This window comes from Leuciscus leuciscus (assembly GCF_965113295.1).
Source record: "Leuciscus leuciscus genome assembly, chromosome: 25".
Taxonomy (NCBI): Eukaryota; Metazoa; Chordata; class Actinopteri; order Cypriniformes; family Leuciscidae; genus Leuciscus; species Leuciscus leuciscus.
Window position 1 is genome coordinate 27,946,514 of NC_138724.1, and position 16,841 is coordinate 27,963,354.

Here is a 16,841-nt window from a genome sequence, read left to right on the forward strand (position 1 = left end):
AGAGAGACAGAGAGAGAGACAGAGAGAGAGAGAGACACAGAGAGAGAGAGAGAGAGAGAGAGAGACACACAGAGAGAGAGAGAGAGAGAGAGAGAGAGAGAGAGACACAGAGAGAGACAGAGAGAGAGAGAGAGAGAGAGAGAGAGAGACACAGAGAGAGAGAGAGAGAGAGAGAGAGGGAGAGAGAGAGAGAGAGAGAGAGAGAGAGAGAGAGAGAGAGATTTACTAATCCACAGGCTTCATTGAGATCATGGCGTCTGTCTTTAAAGTGTGTGTCTTCATGTTTACCCATATTGGATCCAATCCCGTGCTCCGGCAGGGTCGGGTGACCAGGTTTGACTTGCAGCCCTATAGGCAACAAGACATCAGCGACATTAAGCTATCCCACAATGCATCTGACATAAATGGCATGTTATTGTAGCAGGGATGAACACTACCGGTATATAGAATTGCACTGAAATTGCTAAAATAAAGATAGCAAACAGGATATTTTTATATATTGATGTCTGGTGATTGTTTTGACAGTATTTAAATTCTACATATACACTGTTATATTATTATTTCATTACATATGCATAATAAATTGACAGCCAAAATGGCGTTGTGTGACTGAACTTTACAATAGAAACATGTTTAATTACCTTGATCACTGGACATTTTGTCAGATGGTTCAGCTGAAAGTAAACACAAACAGAATGAACACGTGAGCATGAGCATGAGTGTGATAGACGGGCGTAAAGGATGAGCTGGCTTCACCTTTAGGGGTGCGGAACTGCACCGCGTCTGACATGGGTCCCATGCCTTTGGAGTTTCTGGCCTGGATCTTAAAGTAGTAAGCAGTGTCCAGTGTGAGACCCTGAATCTGATGGGTCAGCCGGTTCCCCACCACAGGCTCCACGACCCAGTCATGAACCTCAGCGTTCACATCGGTGCTGTAGTAGATGATGTACCCTGAGAGACGAGAGATATCGCTGTCTGAAAATCATCTGACCTGAGACTTGTCTCTTTACATGCATGTAATAATCCAATAATCGAGTTCCTGTGATCTGCATCCATAATGTAAATCATGATGAGAACGTGTCACATGTGAAACACTGCGGCCTGTTCTTCACACACCTGTGATTTTGCCGTTGGCTTCGGTCGGAGGCTGCCAGTTGATGTTGATCATTCGTGGATTTCCCTCTTTACTGATCACAGTCACATCTTTTGGAGCAGAAGCGGGAACTACAACACACACCAAACACCATTACAGGGATATAACACAAGATAACAGTGTACATGGCTATTACTGAGAACTTTACCAAGTTATGACAGTGTAATTGTCATAAAAATTTGTCCCAGAATCATGTTTCAATGCAAATGAGACATTAATAATATATGCACTCATTTTGCATCCTGAAACCAAACATCTGTGTTTTACAAATTTTGTATGTACTTTTTTTTTTATGATTTGTATAACTAATATAAACAAAAAATAAGTTTTGTCAACATCAACACACAAAACACAAATGATAATCATATTTGAAGTACATTTTATATAACAAAAGGCTCTTGCAATAATCATACATGCATACACATAAGTGAAAAATTTGGTGCATGCATGTTAATGTGATATTTATAACTATATATAACTCATATACATAATAAATTAATAGTAAGTCAAGTCAAGTCAAGTTTATTTGTATAGCGCTTTTCACAATACAGATTGTATCAAAGCAGCTTCACAGTATTAAATTAAAATAATACAACAAAGTTTGTTTCAAGAGGAATTTATTGATTGATAAAATTAAATTAAATATCCCCAAAATATCCCCAACTGAGCAAGCCAAAGGCAACAGTGGCAAGGAACCGAAAAACTCCATCAAGTGACCTAATGGAGAAAAAAAAACCTTGGGAGAACCCAGGCTCAGTCGAGGGCCAGTTCTCCTCTGGCATTTATGAGCTAGAGGCCGGATTGTAGTTTGAACTGTAAGATTATATGAATGCCTGGCTGAAGAGATGCGACTTTAATCTAGTTTTAAACTGGGAGAGCGAGTCTGAGCAACGAACAGTATCAGGAAGACTATTCCAGAGTTTTGGAGCCAAATGTGAAAATGCTCTCCCTCCTTTGGTGGTTCTGGATATCCTAGGTATGACCAAAAGCCTTGAATTTAGTTATCTTAAAGAGCGCGATGGATTATAGGGCGATAGAAGATCCGTTAAATAGACTGGAGCTAAGCCGTTTAGGGCTTTATAAGTCAGTAGCAATACCTTGTAATTAATACGGAACTTTATAGGTAACCAATGCAGTGATGATTAAATCGGTGTTATATGATCATAGTACAGGCCAAAAGTTTGGACACATTACTATTTTTAATGTTTTTGAAAGAAGTTTCTTCTGCTCATCAAGCCTGCATTTATTTGATCAAAAATACAGAATTTTTTTTAATGTTGTGATATATTATTACAATTTAAAATAATTGGTTTTCAATTTATTATACTTTAAATTATCATTTATTTCTGTGATGCAAAGCTGAATTTTCAGGATCATTACTCCAGTCTATCACATGATCCTTTATACATCATTCTAATATGATGATTTATTATGAGTGTTGGACACAGTTCTGCTGACTAATATATTTGATGAATAAAAGGTTAAAAAGAACTGCCTTTATTCAAAATAAAAAAATATTTTCTAATAATATAAATCTTCTTTACTATCACTTTTTATCAATTTAACACATCCTTGCTGAATAAAAGTATTGATTTATTTCAAAAAAAGAAAGAAAAAAAATGACTGACCCCAAATTACTGACCAGTCGTGGATATTGCTGTTACAAAAGATTTCTATTTTTAAAACATTTTGCTTCTTTTTTTATTTTTTTATTCATCAAAGTATCCTAAAAAAGTATCACAGGTTATGAAAAAATATTAGGCAGCAGAACTGTTTCCAACTTTGATAATGAATCATCATATTAGAATGATTTCTAAAGGATCATGTGATAGACTGGAGTAATGATCCTGAAAATTCTGAAATAAATGATAATTTAAAGTATAATAAATTGAAAACCAATTATTTTAAATTGTAATAATATATCACAATATTACATTTTTTTTCTGTATTTTTGATCAAATAAATGCAGGCTTGATGAGCAGAAGAAACTTCTTTCAAAAAAATTAAAAATAGTAATGTTTCCAAACTTTTGGCCTGTACTGTATATATATATATTTTATTAGTGCTGTCAAATTGATTAATCACATCTATATACATATATAAACAAACTTATGTTAGATGTGATTAATCACATTCAGTCGATTTGACAGCACTAATATAGATATATATTGCATTTAGTTTATATAGTATAAACAAAATACAATATATAACCAAAATGCTGAATTTGTTGAAGTTCTGTATATCAGTGTGAAAAAGAAAATGTTATAGAAAAAAGACTGTTTAACTGTCATTTATTCCTGTGGTATTTCATCTCCAGAACAGCATCTCCAGGGAGAAGCGATCAGTGACGAGTGGCTCTTACTGGTCTCGAAGGTGGTCCCGTGGGCCGTCATGCTCCACGTGCTGCTCCTGCGGCTCTTCGTCACCATCACGGAGAACTCGTACAGCGTGTTGGGTTTCAGAGCCGTCACCGTGTGGAACAGAGACGTGGTGTTTGCCATCTGACGAAACAAGCCACAGACAAACACATGTATGAACACCTAGGCTTATCACTGCAGTTTTTATGCATATAAAAATATGTTATATACTCTGTAGTCTGCAGGACACTAGTGTTCAACTCCCCACAGGTGTGTCCGCTGCAGTGTGAGAGAGTGCTCACTAGAGGGCGCTCAGCGCATGGAGAAGAGAAACACATCTGACACACTCCTCAGGAACCAGCCTTATTTTACTATCATTGAGATGCTATTATAGTTTTCCGTTAATATTTTGAATTCGGTATAGTCATATTTTTTATTTTAATTTTGGTTAAAGTTTGAGTATTTTCCATTTTAATCTTTAAAAAAAAAAAATTAGATATTTTTTTAAGTATGTCTATATAGTTTTCATTAATCTCAGTCCACATCAAGTTAAATTGAATGAAAATGAGAAATTTTGCCAGGCCAAAGAGTCTACTTATACTCTACTAACACTCTAGTGAGAGTTATTAGACATTTATGAGCAAATTTACTTACAGTCGACAGAATGTGTTAAAGAGACCATCAAAATAAAGTGAAACCAGTAACTTTTATTTAATTTCAAGCAAATTTTTTTTTTTATGGTTTTAGTTTTAAAGTCTGGAACTTTTTTGTGTTCAAAATTTACAAAAGTTACATAATAAGCAAGTACATCATAAATCCATTTTCCAAACCGTGTTTTTGTCTTATCCTGAATCACTACGGCACACCTTTAATAAGTGTTTATATGGGACTATTTCAGACTGGTACAGGTCGGCACCACTTCAGAGTGTGTGTGTGTGTCATCATAGACATACACACAGAGAAGTAGCTCCGGCTACAATGTTCTTCCTTGCAGTTCTGTTTATTAACCGCTAGAGCGCCAAAACTTATGGACTGCAGCTTTAAAATCGCATGAAATTAAATATGACAATTATTTTTTTATGGAATATTGCAGTATTTATTATAAATGATTTATCTGTGCACATCATTACTGTTGATGGATCGTAATCTTGAATCAGAATAACTCTCCCTCGCTCTTGCATCTCTTCTCTTCTGTGATGACGAGGGCGGGGCAACCTGTCACTCACATGAGATCCACCAATAGCAAACCACAACCATCCAATCAATTCCCCACATATATAATCAAGCCCCGCCCACATTTGTTCTTGTTTGAGAAGCTGTTTCACTCGGATATACGTCACAATAGGGAAGAAAAGACCATCACAACTTACATTTCATGTCGACTTTCTCTAAAATAACCCTGTTTAAGTGAGAATTAAAGTGAAATTAAGCCGTTTGAAACAAAAAACCTCTCCGTAAAGATGTCCGATACCTTAAATTTGGTGTTGGCGGGGATGTTGGTCTTCCAGCGGATGGAGTAATATCTGGAATCGGTGATCTTCTGGTTCTTCGCGAGCGAGTTGTCGGCCCAGCTGACTTTGACGGTGTCGTGGCTGAGGACAGTGGCCTGAACGCCCACCGGGGGCAGCATGGGTGTGGGGTCGGGGGCTGGGGTGTATGGGTTATTGAAGAGGTCATAAAAATCAATATCAGGGTCTATGGGGTCTGACAGCAGCGTCACATACACACACACACACACACACATGAGTCAAGGCAAATCATAATAAATGGAGAACAAAACAAAAAACATGGAAGGATTGATCAGCGTTAGATGGGAATAGATGGATTGATGGTGCAGTGGTGGACAAGTAAGAGGAAAAATGAATGAAAAAGAGAAAGAGAGATTATTAGAATTAAAAAGATCCATATTTAACAGTATAAAACATTCAATAATAATTTGTCAAATGGACAATTTCTATAACAAGAATAACTGAGTCAGGGATTATGCGGCATTTATAGAAACACAGAAAAATACTCAGTGAAAATTAAAGAAATAATCCAAGTTCAATATAATTTAAGCAATTTAAGGACAATATCTGTGACAATTATTACAGAAATTAATTTAAACTCATCCTTCAGATTGTAAAAACAAACAATATTACAGTATTACAGTATGGACTTAAAATGGAAGTCAGTGAAACCTCTGGTTACACATTACCGATATATTTCCTGCATTTTTTCTCGATAATAATAATAATAATAATTCAAAATAATATTTTTTACTTTATTATTATTATTTCGATTAAAAAATTAAACAAACCAATAAAGACATACATTACTAAAGCAATAATACTAGTGTACTGTAAAATAAATAATATTTATAATACTTTGCATTTGAATTACAGAGCCGAGTTTCATTTCTAAAGAAGTGCGTATTTTAACGTTTATCCCGCTATAGTGTTTTTTTGGTGCTAATTTAAGAGGCACAAACCCAGATGAGTCAGCATGCTTCTGATCGATGGAGCTCTGAACATTTGTTTAATTAAGACACACCTGGAATGACTATTGATTTCTTCTGTGTAAATATCCACTTATTTAATTGTCAACAACAACAACAAAAAAATTGCATTCTCAGCAGAAAAACGGCAGCAAACGACTGTCGCAAACATGCTAACACTCGAACGACTCATTTCTGGGTCACTTCGCACGCTAGCTCTGGAAGCTGGAGTCTGTCAGAAAAGTTTGCGAAGCCTTCAGAGTGAGAGCTGAGTTAGATCTGAAGCTGACGGGACGGCAGGGGGTCTGGAAACCTTTAACAGAGGCGCTCGCTGTCTGACACATCGTAAGAGAGATGTGTGGATGGAAGCGTGTGACACATCACACCTGTAGGTTTCGATGTACGCTAACATGACACGCCACGTATCCCAGAACTGAGGGGGTGCAGATGCACGTGTGGTTCCTGTCATCTTACATTTAAAACACACACTACTCCACATACTCCAAGACTGACTTCTAAGATTCACACCATGCGTTTCATTTTCAGCACAGAAACACAAACATGTCTAGAGATCCGAGTTCTGATGAACACTCAATACAGTCAAACCAGTATTTATTCAGACACCTTCAACATTTCTCACATTATCACTGTTTATTCACTATGGTTTGGAAATGGTAATAAAATATGACAAGAATTGATATTTGACTGGTTTTGTCCGTCCTTCTGTTAGACTGTCTCACACATGAATTATGTTGAATATCTGTCAGCTGTTAAATTTAACTACACAATTAGATAATACCAGTTTAGCTCGACCAGTGACCAAGCAATGCTTCATTTTGTTCAGTCTGTGTGTAAAAAGCTCGCATTCGCAATTAAAGAAAAAACACTGTATGAAGAATTTTTGTGTATAATACAGTACAGGCCAAAAGTTTGGACACATTACTATTTTTAATGCTTTTGAAAGAAGTTTCTTCTGCTCATCAAGCCTGCATTTATTTGATCAAAAATACAGAAAAAAATGTAATATTGTGATATATTATTACAATTTAAAATAATTGGTTTTCAGTTTATTATACTTTAAATTAGCATTTATTTCTGAATTTTCAGGATCATTACTCCAGTCTATCACATGATCCTTTAGAAATCATTCTAATATGATGATTCATTATCAAAGTTGGGAACAGTTCTGCTGCTTAATATTTTTTCATAACCTGTGATACTTTTTTAGGATACTTTGATGAATAAAAAAAAAGAAAAAGAAAAAAAGAAGCAAATGTTTTAAAAATATAAATCTTTTGTAACAACAATATCCACGACTGGTCAGTCATTTGGGGTCAGTCATTTTTTTCTTTCTTTTTTTGAAATAAATCAATACTTTTATTCAGCAAGGATGTGTTACATTGATAAAAAGTGATAGTAAAGAAGATTTATATTATCAGAAAATATTTTTTTATTTTGAATAAATGCAGTTCTTTTGAACCTTTTATTCATCAAATATATTAGTCAGCAGAACTGTGTCCAACACTCATAATAAATCAGAATATTAGAATGATTTCTAAAGGATCATGTGATAGACTGGAGTAATGATCCTGAAAATTCAGCTTTGCATCACAGAAATAAATGATAATTTAAAGTATAATAAATTGAAAACCAATTATTTTAAATTGTAATAATATATCACAATATTACATTTTTTCTGTATTTTTGATCAAATAAATGCAGGCTTGATGAGCAGAAGAAACTTCTTTCAAAAACATTAAAAATAGTAATGTTTCCAAACTTTTCGCCTGTACTGTATCTAAGTTTACTTTATTTTGCGATCCTCACTCACATAAATGAACTATAGTGTCCTGCACCCTTTAGTAAAAAACATCATCAATTATATCTGGTGTCTGAATAATCTTTGGTTTGACTGTGTGCTTCAAAATAACTTCAAGCATGTTTTTGTTGTCATCTTGCCTGAATAGAGATGGGAAAGCTGCCACAATATAACTTATGTGTGCATGTCTTACCGGACTGAGGTCTAGTTGTGGCGCTGTTGTAGATGGGAACGCCTTCGCCCATGTTGTTGAACGCCTTGAGAGTGATGACATAATGGGAACTGGGATCTGCAGAGGAAAACAAACATAAAACGCCTGAAAACACACCTAATGTCAACAATATGGCTGGTAATTTGCCGCATTAAAGACGCCCACCGAGGTTATCGATGCTGTAGAAACGCTGCTTGTAATCCAGAGTAACCGTGTGGGCATGAGGGCTTCCGATCCCATATCCGATCTTATAACCTCGGACTAAAATATCCTGGTTTTCTGGAGGAGTCCAAGTCACCACGATTCGGTTCACAAGAGGACGAACATGAAGAGAGCTGGGGACTCCTGGGACCTGAGACTCTGTAATACACACATGAACAATCAAGATGGAACCTGCTCATCTTTGACAAATCATATACTGTACAGGTGAAAAGTTTGGACACATTACTATTTTTAATGTTTTTGAAAGAAGTTTCTTCTGCTCATCAAGCCTGCATTTATTTGATCAAAAATACAGAAATTTTTTTTATATTGTGATATATTATTACAATTTAGAAGAATTGGTTTTCAATTTATTTTACTTTAAATTATTATTTATTTCTGTGATGCAAAGCTGAATTTTCAGGATCATTACTCCAGTCTATCACATGATCCTTTAGAAATCATTCTAATATGATGATTCATTATCAAAGTTGGAAACAGTTCTGCTGCTTAATATTTTTTCATAACCTGTGATACTTTTTTAGGATACTTTGATGAATAAAAAAAATTTAATTAATTTTTTTTTTTAAAAAGACGCACATTTTTTAAAAATAGAAATCTTTTGTAACAGCAATATCCACGACTGGTCAGTCATTTGGGGTCAGTAATTTTTTTCTTTCTTTTTTTGAAATAAATCAATACTTTTATTCAGCAAGGATGTGTTAAATTGATAAAAAGTGATAGTAAAGAAGATTTATATTATTAGAAAATATTTTTTTATTTTGAATAAATGCAGTTCTTTTTAACCTTTTATTCATCAAATATATTAGTCAGCAGAACTGTGTCCAACACTCATAATAAATCAGAATATTAGAATGATTTCTAAAGGATCATGTGATAGACTGGAGTAATGATGCTGAAAATTCAGCTTTGCATCACAGAAATAAATGATAATTTAAAGTATAATAAATTGAAAACCAATTATTTTAAATTGTAATAATATATCACAATATTAAATTTTTTTTTTTGATCTTGTTTTGATCAAATAAATGCAGGCTTGATGAGCAGAAGAAACATTAAAAATAGTAATGTGTCCAAACTTTTGGCTTGTACTGTATATATAGGGCTTTCATGATAAAGGAATTTCCCTTGCGGTGATTTTGAGTGGCGATTTGTGATACTAATGGCATATTATTACACTTATTATTATTTTGCTATATAAATAAGCTCATTGGGCTATTATTATATTTATAAGCGTTAGCTCTGATACTCAAATCTGACTGGACAAGAGGCTTTTCCTTCTGTCAACTGATGGCAAACTGAGTGTTTTTCACACATATATGACCTGACCTGAAGAAGGACGGACACAGGTAATCACATAAGCTCAGTTCTCTCTCTGTGTGTGAATCCTGATAGTGTATTCATAGTGTCCCAGATACAAATCTAAGAGACTTTTACTGCTCAACTTCATCTAACACATGAATCAAAGCTCTCTTTCAAGCATGACCACACTGAGAGGATTATTAGGAGACTATTTAAAAATAAAGTATGAAATGAATGTTCACAGCATTATAGATCAGGTCGAGTGCATCGCTTGGCTAAACCGCTGCTTTCAAGCACAAATTCATTAGTGTGTAGCTAACTGTGTGTAGCTAACTGTGTGTAGCTAACTGTGTGTAGCTAACTGTGTGTAGCTAACTGCTTTAAGAGCAGGGAAACTCATCCCTATTTGTTTTGGCCCAAGTTTAAAAGCAAAACTTGTGCACAAACGGATCCACGGACAGCATTATCTTAGGAGCCCGCGCTAATGCCTGTTCTGATTTATAAGGCAACGCTGCTAATTTCCGACAAAACCTTTTGGATTTGGAGTCATTAAATTGACTCATTATTTCAAACACTGGCCTATTTGTGGGGCTAATTCAAGTAGGAGTGGATGAAGCGGAGGCATTAGCGGCTGAAAGAGATGCTTTGGTCTGGCTGTCACAGAGCTTTTCCCATTTTAGCAGATGGAAATGAGCCCAAAGAGGGTTTGAGCGCGCACACACACACACTCCCATAGAGCTTGGGTCCCTCCGTACGTCCAATTGCGAATGAAAATACAAGCTATTAATCCAACTTAGTCATCTAAATCGGCTGAAATGCCTCGGTGTCTGCTTGTTCGCTTAATTTCAGAGCTCCCCGCTGCTCTTTGATGAGGACGGAAGGCAAAGACACACTAAACAAGTTCCTCTCGCATCAAGCAAACAGCTTCTCTCACTGCGGAAACATGGCTTTCAATCACTGGGTGAATTTCTAGAGGAAATGTCTGGGCACACACAAAATAAATGATGAATTAGAAGTTGAGTAATGAAAATAAAGTCTATTTTTTTAGGACAATTCGACACATTTTCCCCCTTAAATTCTCATCAGCACATTCAATTCTCACTATTTATTTAAATACTCATTAAGTTTATTCCATTCAATATATATTACCATAATGTATCAAAACAAAAGTACATAAATAATAGTATATATAAAAAAATTATAATATAAAAAATAATATTTTTCCTATTACAGTAGGAAGAATATTTGGGGGGAATATGAGGTTAATTATTATGAAAATAGATGTAAAAAAAAAAAAAAAGAAAAAAAAAAGACCCTAAAATGGTCATAATGGTCCTAAAAATAGACCTAAACTTAATAAAAAAAAATGTATTTAACATTCCTAGAATGTTCTTGCGAGTTTTCCTAATATCCATCCCAATCCGCCAATAGTGGAAACAGGCACTAAATGAAAGTGTTGGATCTCCTGCGCTAGTTGTTCCTCTCAGCGCTGAAACGCAGATCTAACACAACAGCTACGGCGCTAACCTAACAGCTCAGACACGGTTATCCGAGCCGATGTCACGAGTAAATCACATCAGCGTTTTCCCAAGCCTGAAATCAATTGAATTTACTGTAACCAACTCAGCGGCGATGCGCCAGTGTAAAGTTTCCTTTTGTGCTGCGCTTCTGGAAGATTAAACGGACATATTAATCCAAATAACTCAAAGGCTTTTCATTCAACAATAGAAGTGCATTAAACAAATGCCATTTTTCCAGGATTCCCATCTCCGGCAGTCAGAGAGTTTAACGAGTGAATTATCCAGCGGTTCTTTCAGTGTTGATGAACTCTGGCGTTTGAGCCAACAGAAATAACGCCACTCGTTCAAGTCCTTCACATCCCGTGTTAATGACTTCGTTTTATATTGTCGGCTTTATTATTTTCACATTTTTTATAGTCCTTAATGTATTTATTTTTTATTTTTGTATAGTATCTAATTTTGTGATCTTGGGTTTCATTTGTGTTATGGTAACGGAGGTCACACGAGTGAATGTCAAATTCATTGAAGAATATACATTGAAACATATTCGATGTATTAATTTTGCACATGTGCTCCAAACATGTCCTGGGTCCGGTTTCACAAAGCTATTTTAGACCGGTCTATAGTGTTAGACTAGTCTAAAATGTGCTCAAAGACTAGTCTAATGCAAGTTAGACTGTTTCACAAAAATAAAGACTGACTTAACTTAGACCAAAAAAATTGGACACCTTAACCCGAGGCTAACTTACCCCCCAGACACCTTACCCCCAGGTCTAAGACTCTATGTTACCGTGGCAACCAGCAGTAACAATCAGTTACATTACAAACAGCCAAAAGAAAAGGGGAAATGGCTCATAATTTAAACATTTCTTCTTGTTACTACATTCTCCGCTAAATTTCCCAAGTAAAATGTCCTTGTAACTGTTATACTCCTCCAACAAACACATATTATCCGCTGGGGTAAACTGCACTGAGCGGCTGAATGCGCTTACTCGATCCGCCATGTTTTTTTGTTTTGAAAAGTGTCTTATTTTACCCAGAATGCATTGCAGTGTAGTCCTACTTAAGATAGTCAGAGTCTTAAGTGCTTTGTGCAACGGTCTGATTTAGATGTCTATCTGAAGTCTGACTATCTACTATATCTAAGCCATAGTCAAAGTCTATCTTTGTGAAACCGGCCCCAGGTTTAAATGGAGAACAAGGTACAGTTATCTTTATGTTGTTTAGATTTGTTTTCTTTGTATCAAGATTACTTGTTTGCTGGTATTTTGTGTGATATTTAGGTATGTTTAAAGGAGAAGTTCACTTTTAAAAAAACTTTTGCTGATAATTTACTCACCCCCATGTCATCCAAGATGTCCATGTCTTTCTTTCTTCAGTCGAAAAGAAATTAAGGTTTTTGATGAAAACATTCCAGGATTTTTCCACATATTATGGATTCCATTGGGACCCAAACGGTTCAAGGTCCAAATGACAGTTTCATTGCCGCTTCAAAGGGCTTTAAACGATACCAGACGATGAATAAGGGTCTTATCTAGCGAAACGATCGGTCATTTCAAAAATAAAATAAAAAGTTGACGTTTTATAAGCACAAATGTTCGGCTTGCTCTGTTCTGTGATGCGCGTTCGTGACGTCACGTAATACGCAATTACGTTGAAAAGGTCACGCTTGAAAAATTGAAGAAAATGTTCTTTTTGGCTTTTTAATATTAAAACACTCAGGATGCGCACACGAAATGGGCATTTTAAACGATAAACTGACACAAATACATTTGAAAATGTTTATATGGTCCTCCTTCCGCACATTTGTAAACACATCAAACTTGACCTTTTCAACGTAATTGCGTATTACGTGACGTCACGAACGCGCATCACAGAACAAGGCGAACATTTGTGCTTATAAAACGTCAACTTTTTATTTTATTTTTGAAATGACCGATCGTTTCGCTAGATAAGACCCTTATTCATCGTCTGGTATCGTTTAAAGCCCTTTGAAGCGGCAATGAAACTGTCATTTGGACCTTGAACCGTTTGGGTCCCAATGGAATCCATAATATGTGGAAAAATCCTGGAATGTTTTCATCAAAAACCTTAATTTCTTTTCGACTGAAGAAAGAAAGACATGGACATCTTGGATGACATGGGGGTGAGTAAATTATCAGCAAAAGTTTTTTCAAAAGTGAACTTCTCCTTTAAGTCATTAAGTTTACTTATTTGTCCTCTGTTTTGATGCGTTCATTCATTTTGGGGTTTTGTTTTCTCTTTTGTCCAAGCCATGGTGGTGTAATCCGTGTAATGACGTTCAACGGTGATCTTTTCTGTGACGACGGACATTCAAATAAAGTGTGGGAATTTGTGTTCGTGATTCCTCACCGTCTAGGTCGTTCTCGAAGGTTTCCGCCGCGATCCACTCCGTCGTTGGTCCGGTTCCGTTCACGGTAGTCGCCGACACTCTCACTGTGTAAACCTTTCCTTTCTCCAGACCTTAAAGACCACAAAAAAGAAAAAAACGGCTTAGGATTTGGTGAATTAAATACGCAAAATATATGTGTGTTACCAGGGCTTGACATCAACTTTTTTGCTCATCAGTCACTGTGGCTGAGTAAGTAAGTAAGTAAACTTTATTTATATAGGACCTATCACAGACAGAAATCACAAAGTGCTTTAAAAAGTGCAACAATTGAAATAAAAGAACAATAAAACTATCAGAGATAAAAACAAAACATAAAAGCCCAATCAACTAAAAGCTTGTGGTTTTTGACATTGATACCAGAGGGAAAAGCTGTCATAAATATATATATTTAATATTATCTCATAATTTGGCAGCCGGTATAGAAATAAAAGAAATCAATACTAGTATTCAGCAAGGATGCATTAAATTGATCAAAAAATACAGAAAAGACATTTATAATGTTACAAAAAAATCTATTTCAAATAAATGAAATCAAACAATAATGAAAAAATAATAAAAAATTGTCCACAACAGTTTTCAACGTTGATAATAATCATAAATGTTTCTTGATCATCATATCATCATATTAGAATGATTTCTGAAGGGTCATGTGACACTGAAGACTGGAGTAATGATGCTGAAAATTCAGCTTTGATCACAGGAATAAATTACATTTTAAAATATATTCAAATAGAAAAAAGTTCTTTTAAATTGTCAAATAAATGCAGCCTTGGTGAGCATAAGAGACTTCTCACCGATCCCAAACTTTTGAACAGCAGTGTATATAAACTACTACAAGTGACAAAAGCACAGAACAGAATGGCTAAAACTACAATGTAAACTGAAACTATACATAAAAAAAGCTAACTCAAAACATTAATAAATTCTGTGGTAACACTTTAATGTATTAACTAACATGACCTATCCATGAGCAATACATTTGTCACAAGGTTGGTTAATAAAAATAAAGCTGTTCATTGTTTGTTCATGTTAGTTCACAGTGCATTAACTAATGTTAACAAAGATTTTAATAAAGTATTAGTAAATGTTGAAAATTAATATTAACAAAGATTAATAAATGCTGTAGAAGTGCAGTTCATTATTAGTTCATAACTAATGTTAACTAACAAAACCTTATTGTAAAGTGTTACCCAAATAATACTAAAATAAGCCTGTTAATACCATCGATGAGCTGAAAGAGCTGTGAGGTTGAGATCTCTATAGCGTCGGCCCTCCTCAGTCCTTTCCGGTAGCGTAGTTTTATATCCCATCAGCTCTCCATTCAGGGTACCAGGGGGGGGCGCCTGCCAGCGGACCATGATGCTCTGGGGCACGAAACAGGGCACATGGTGAGCTTTCAACATGAGTAGAGTTAGTGCATTTTAATTGAGCAGGTAAGGCTTCTGGGAGCGTATTATATAAGCGTCTAGAGGTGCACCTGAAAAGAGTGTGTGAGCCAGAAAGCTGTCAGAGCTAATGCTGTCATGTGGCATGAGTTAATTTCAGAAAGACAGCTGAGAGAAGCACAGCCTTCAGGCGACGCAGTAATGAATGAAGAAAAAACCCCAGAATGCTTTATGAAACAGGAGATGATCCAGTCCTGACGGGTGGGAAACATGCATGTGAAGTTATAAAAGCTTCCAGCATTTGGACGGTTCTGATAATTAAACATTAACTTCTATTTTGGGTTGCGACTAATGAATAATTATTCGTTTTAATGGACTTAAAGTAAGTTAGCAAAAGCACTTACAGAAATGCACTGTGGTAACTATAGTTTCTGCCAAGATGTCATAATTGGATGGACATCACAAGAACATGCCCGGGTCACATTTCACCCCAAAATTAATATATTGCATAAGGTAAACTGGTCTATTTTTAAGGTCATTAAGATTTTTGGCTTGCGTTCTGTCATAATTATTTATGACAAAGAAGCACATTTTCACTCATATTCTATTTTTGCATAAGGAAAATTTTTAATTCCCATTAGATTTTTTGTTCTGATGACAGTTATGCACATTTTCACTCATATTCTAAATATTGCAACACAAAAAATAAATAATAAAAAAATTTATAATTATAAAAACATATATAAAGTGGTTATACACCATTTTAGTATATATTCTGCCATTAATATATTTTAAAAAAATTACGCAATTATGAATAGACAACTAAACAAATTAACATGTAATTTACTCAGCAAGATTGCTGCATTAAAAAAAATATGTAATTATTAAAAAACAAAAAAATCGATTTGAATGAATGATTCAATGACTCACACAAAAACTTCACTTGTTTTATTACTGGATAAAATCTGAATTTTTTTTGAATGAATCTCTTGAATGAATGATTCAATGACGAATACATTATTAGCAGTCTCTTGTCGCCACCTACTGGTGTAATAATGTGAATGATCTCTACTTGAAATGCTAAGTTACTTTCAAAAGGTGATTTGCTCTATTTTGACCGCTACCTCAGACCACAGTGTTTATATCCCAAATATACACTTTTAGTCCAGTGCTTCTGTGATAATCTGAATAACTGTCGCAGAACTAATTATACAGTGTGGTTGAAAAGCCTGTTTGTGAAGCGGTTTCATATCCACACATGACACACCTCTCCCTGTCAGCAGCAGATCTGAATGTTCGCTGTGATCGTACTTGTCAAAGGTTTAATAGACAGAGCTGAATAGCTGTCATTTAGGAATAAGATGGCGTGGGTGTTTGAATCGAGATCGCCGTCTTTTAATGATGAATTGCGCAGCTCTAGTATGGGAACATGGTCATGTTTCTGACCTGATGAGTCTTCATCAAGATCACACTGATAATAGCTGATAATAATCACTCCAGCACTAAAACATTAAGCACCAGGAGGACACTGTAGTAATAACAGAGGATCTTACCGTTGAGTTCAGGACCTCCAGAGTAAGGTTCTGCGGAGGGGCGCTCGGCACTGAAACACAAATCAGATTTATTATTGAGCGAAGACCGAAAGCCCAGTGACACGCGCCGCTTGAAGAACCCGAGCTCCGATGAAATAATTGGTTTATCCACAGAGACCCACATTCAAAGACTCGGTGACGGTTGTTTATTTTAGGATGCAGTCGTGGGTGTTTTTTTGTTTTTTTTCACCTTTATTCTGCTTTTTTTTCACATCTCTTGTTCCTTCAGATGAACACTGGAGGATGGCACTGGCGGCAGAGACAGTAGCAGCCGTTGTTTGTGTGCGTTTGTGCGCTTGCCAATGTTAACGGCTCACTTTAATAAAACACTTCGTTATATTATTTACACTTGCGTTACACTTCCTGTCACGTCCCAAATCGCTCCGTCGTG

The 16,841-nt window shown here is 35.6% G+C and overlaps 1 protein-coding gene across 1 annotated transcript in view; it reads right to left on the reverse strand.

Annotated features, from left to right (window-relative positions):
* neo1b (neogenin 1b) overlaps positions 1–16,841 on the reverse strand; it is a 141,011-nt gene that overhangs the window by 6,648 nt on the left and 117,522 nt on the right. Inside the window, 12 exon segments of the mRNA XM_082160627.1 lie at positions 289–348; positions 642–674; positions 757–951; positions 1,117–1,224; positions 3,516–3,654; positions 4,982–5,157; positions 7,999–8,094; positions 8,182–8,376; positions 13,434–13,544; positions 14,695–14,773; positions 14,775–14,837; positions 16,412–16,461. Coding sequence (XP_082016753.1) covers positions 289–348; positions 642–674; positions 757–951; positions 1,117–1,224; positions 3,516–3,654; positions 4,982–5,157; positions 7,999–8,094; positions 8,182–8,376; positions 13,434–13,544; positions 14,695–14,773; positions 14,775–14,837; positions 16,412–16,461 — 1,305 coding nt within the window.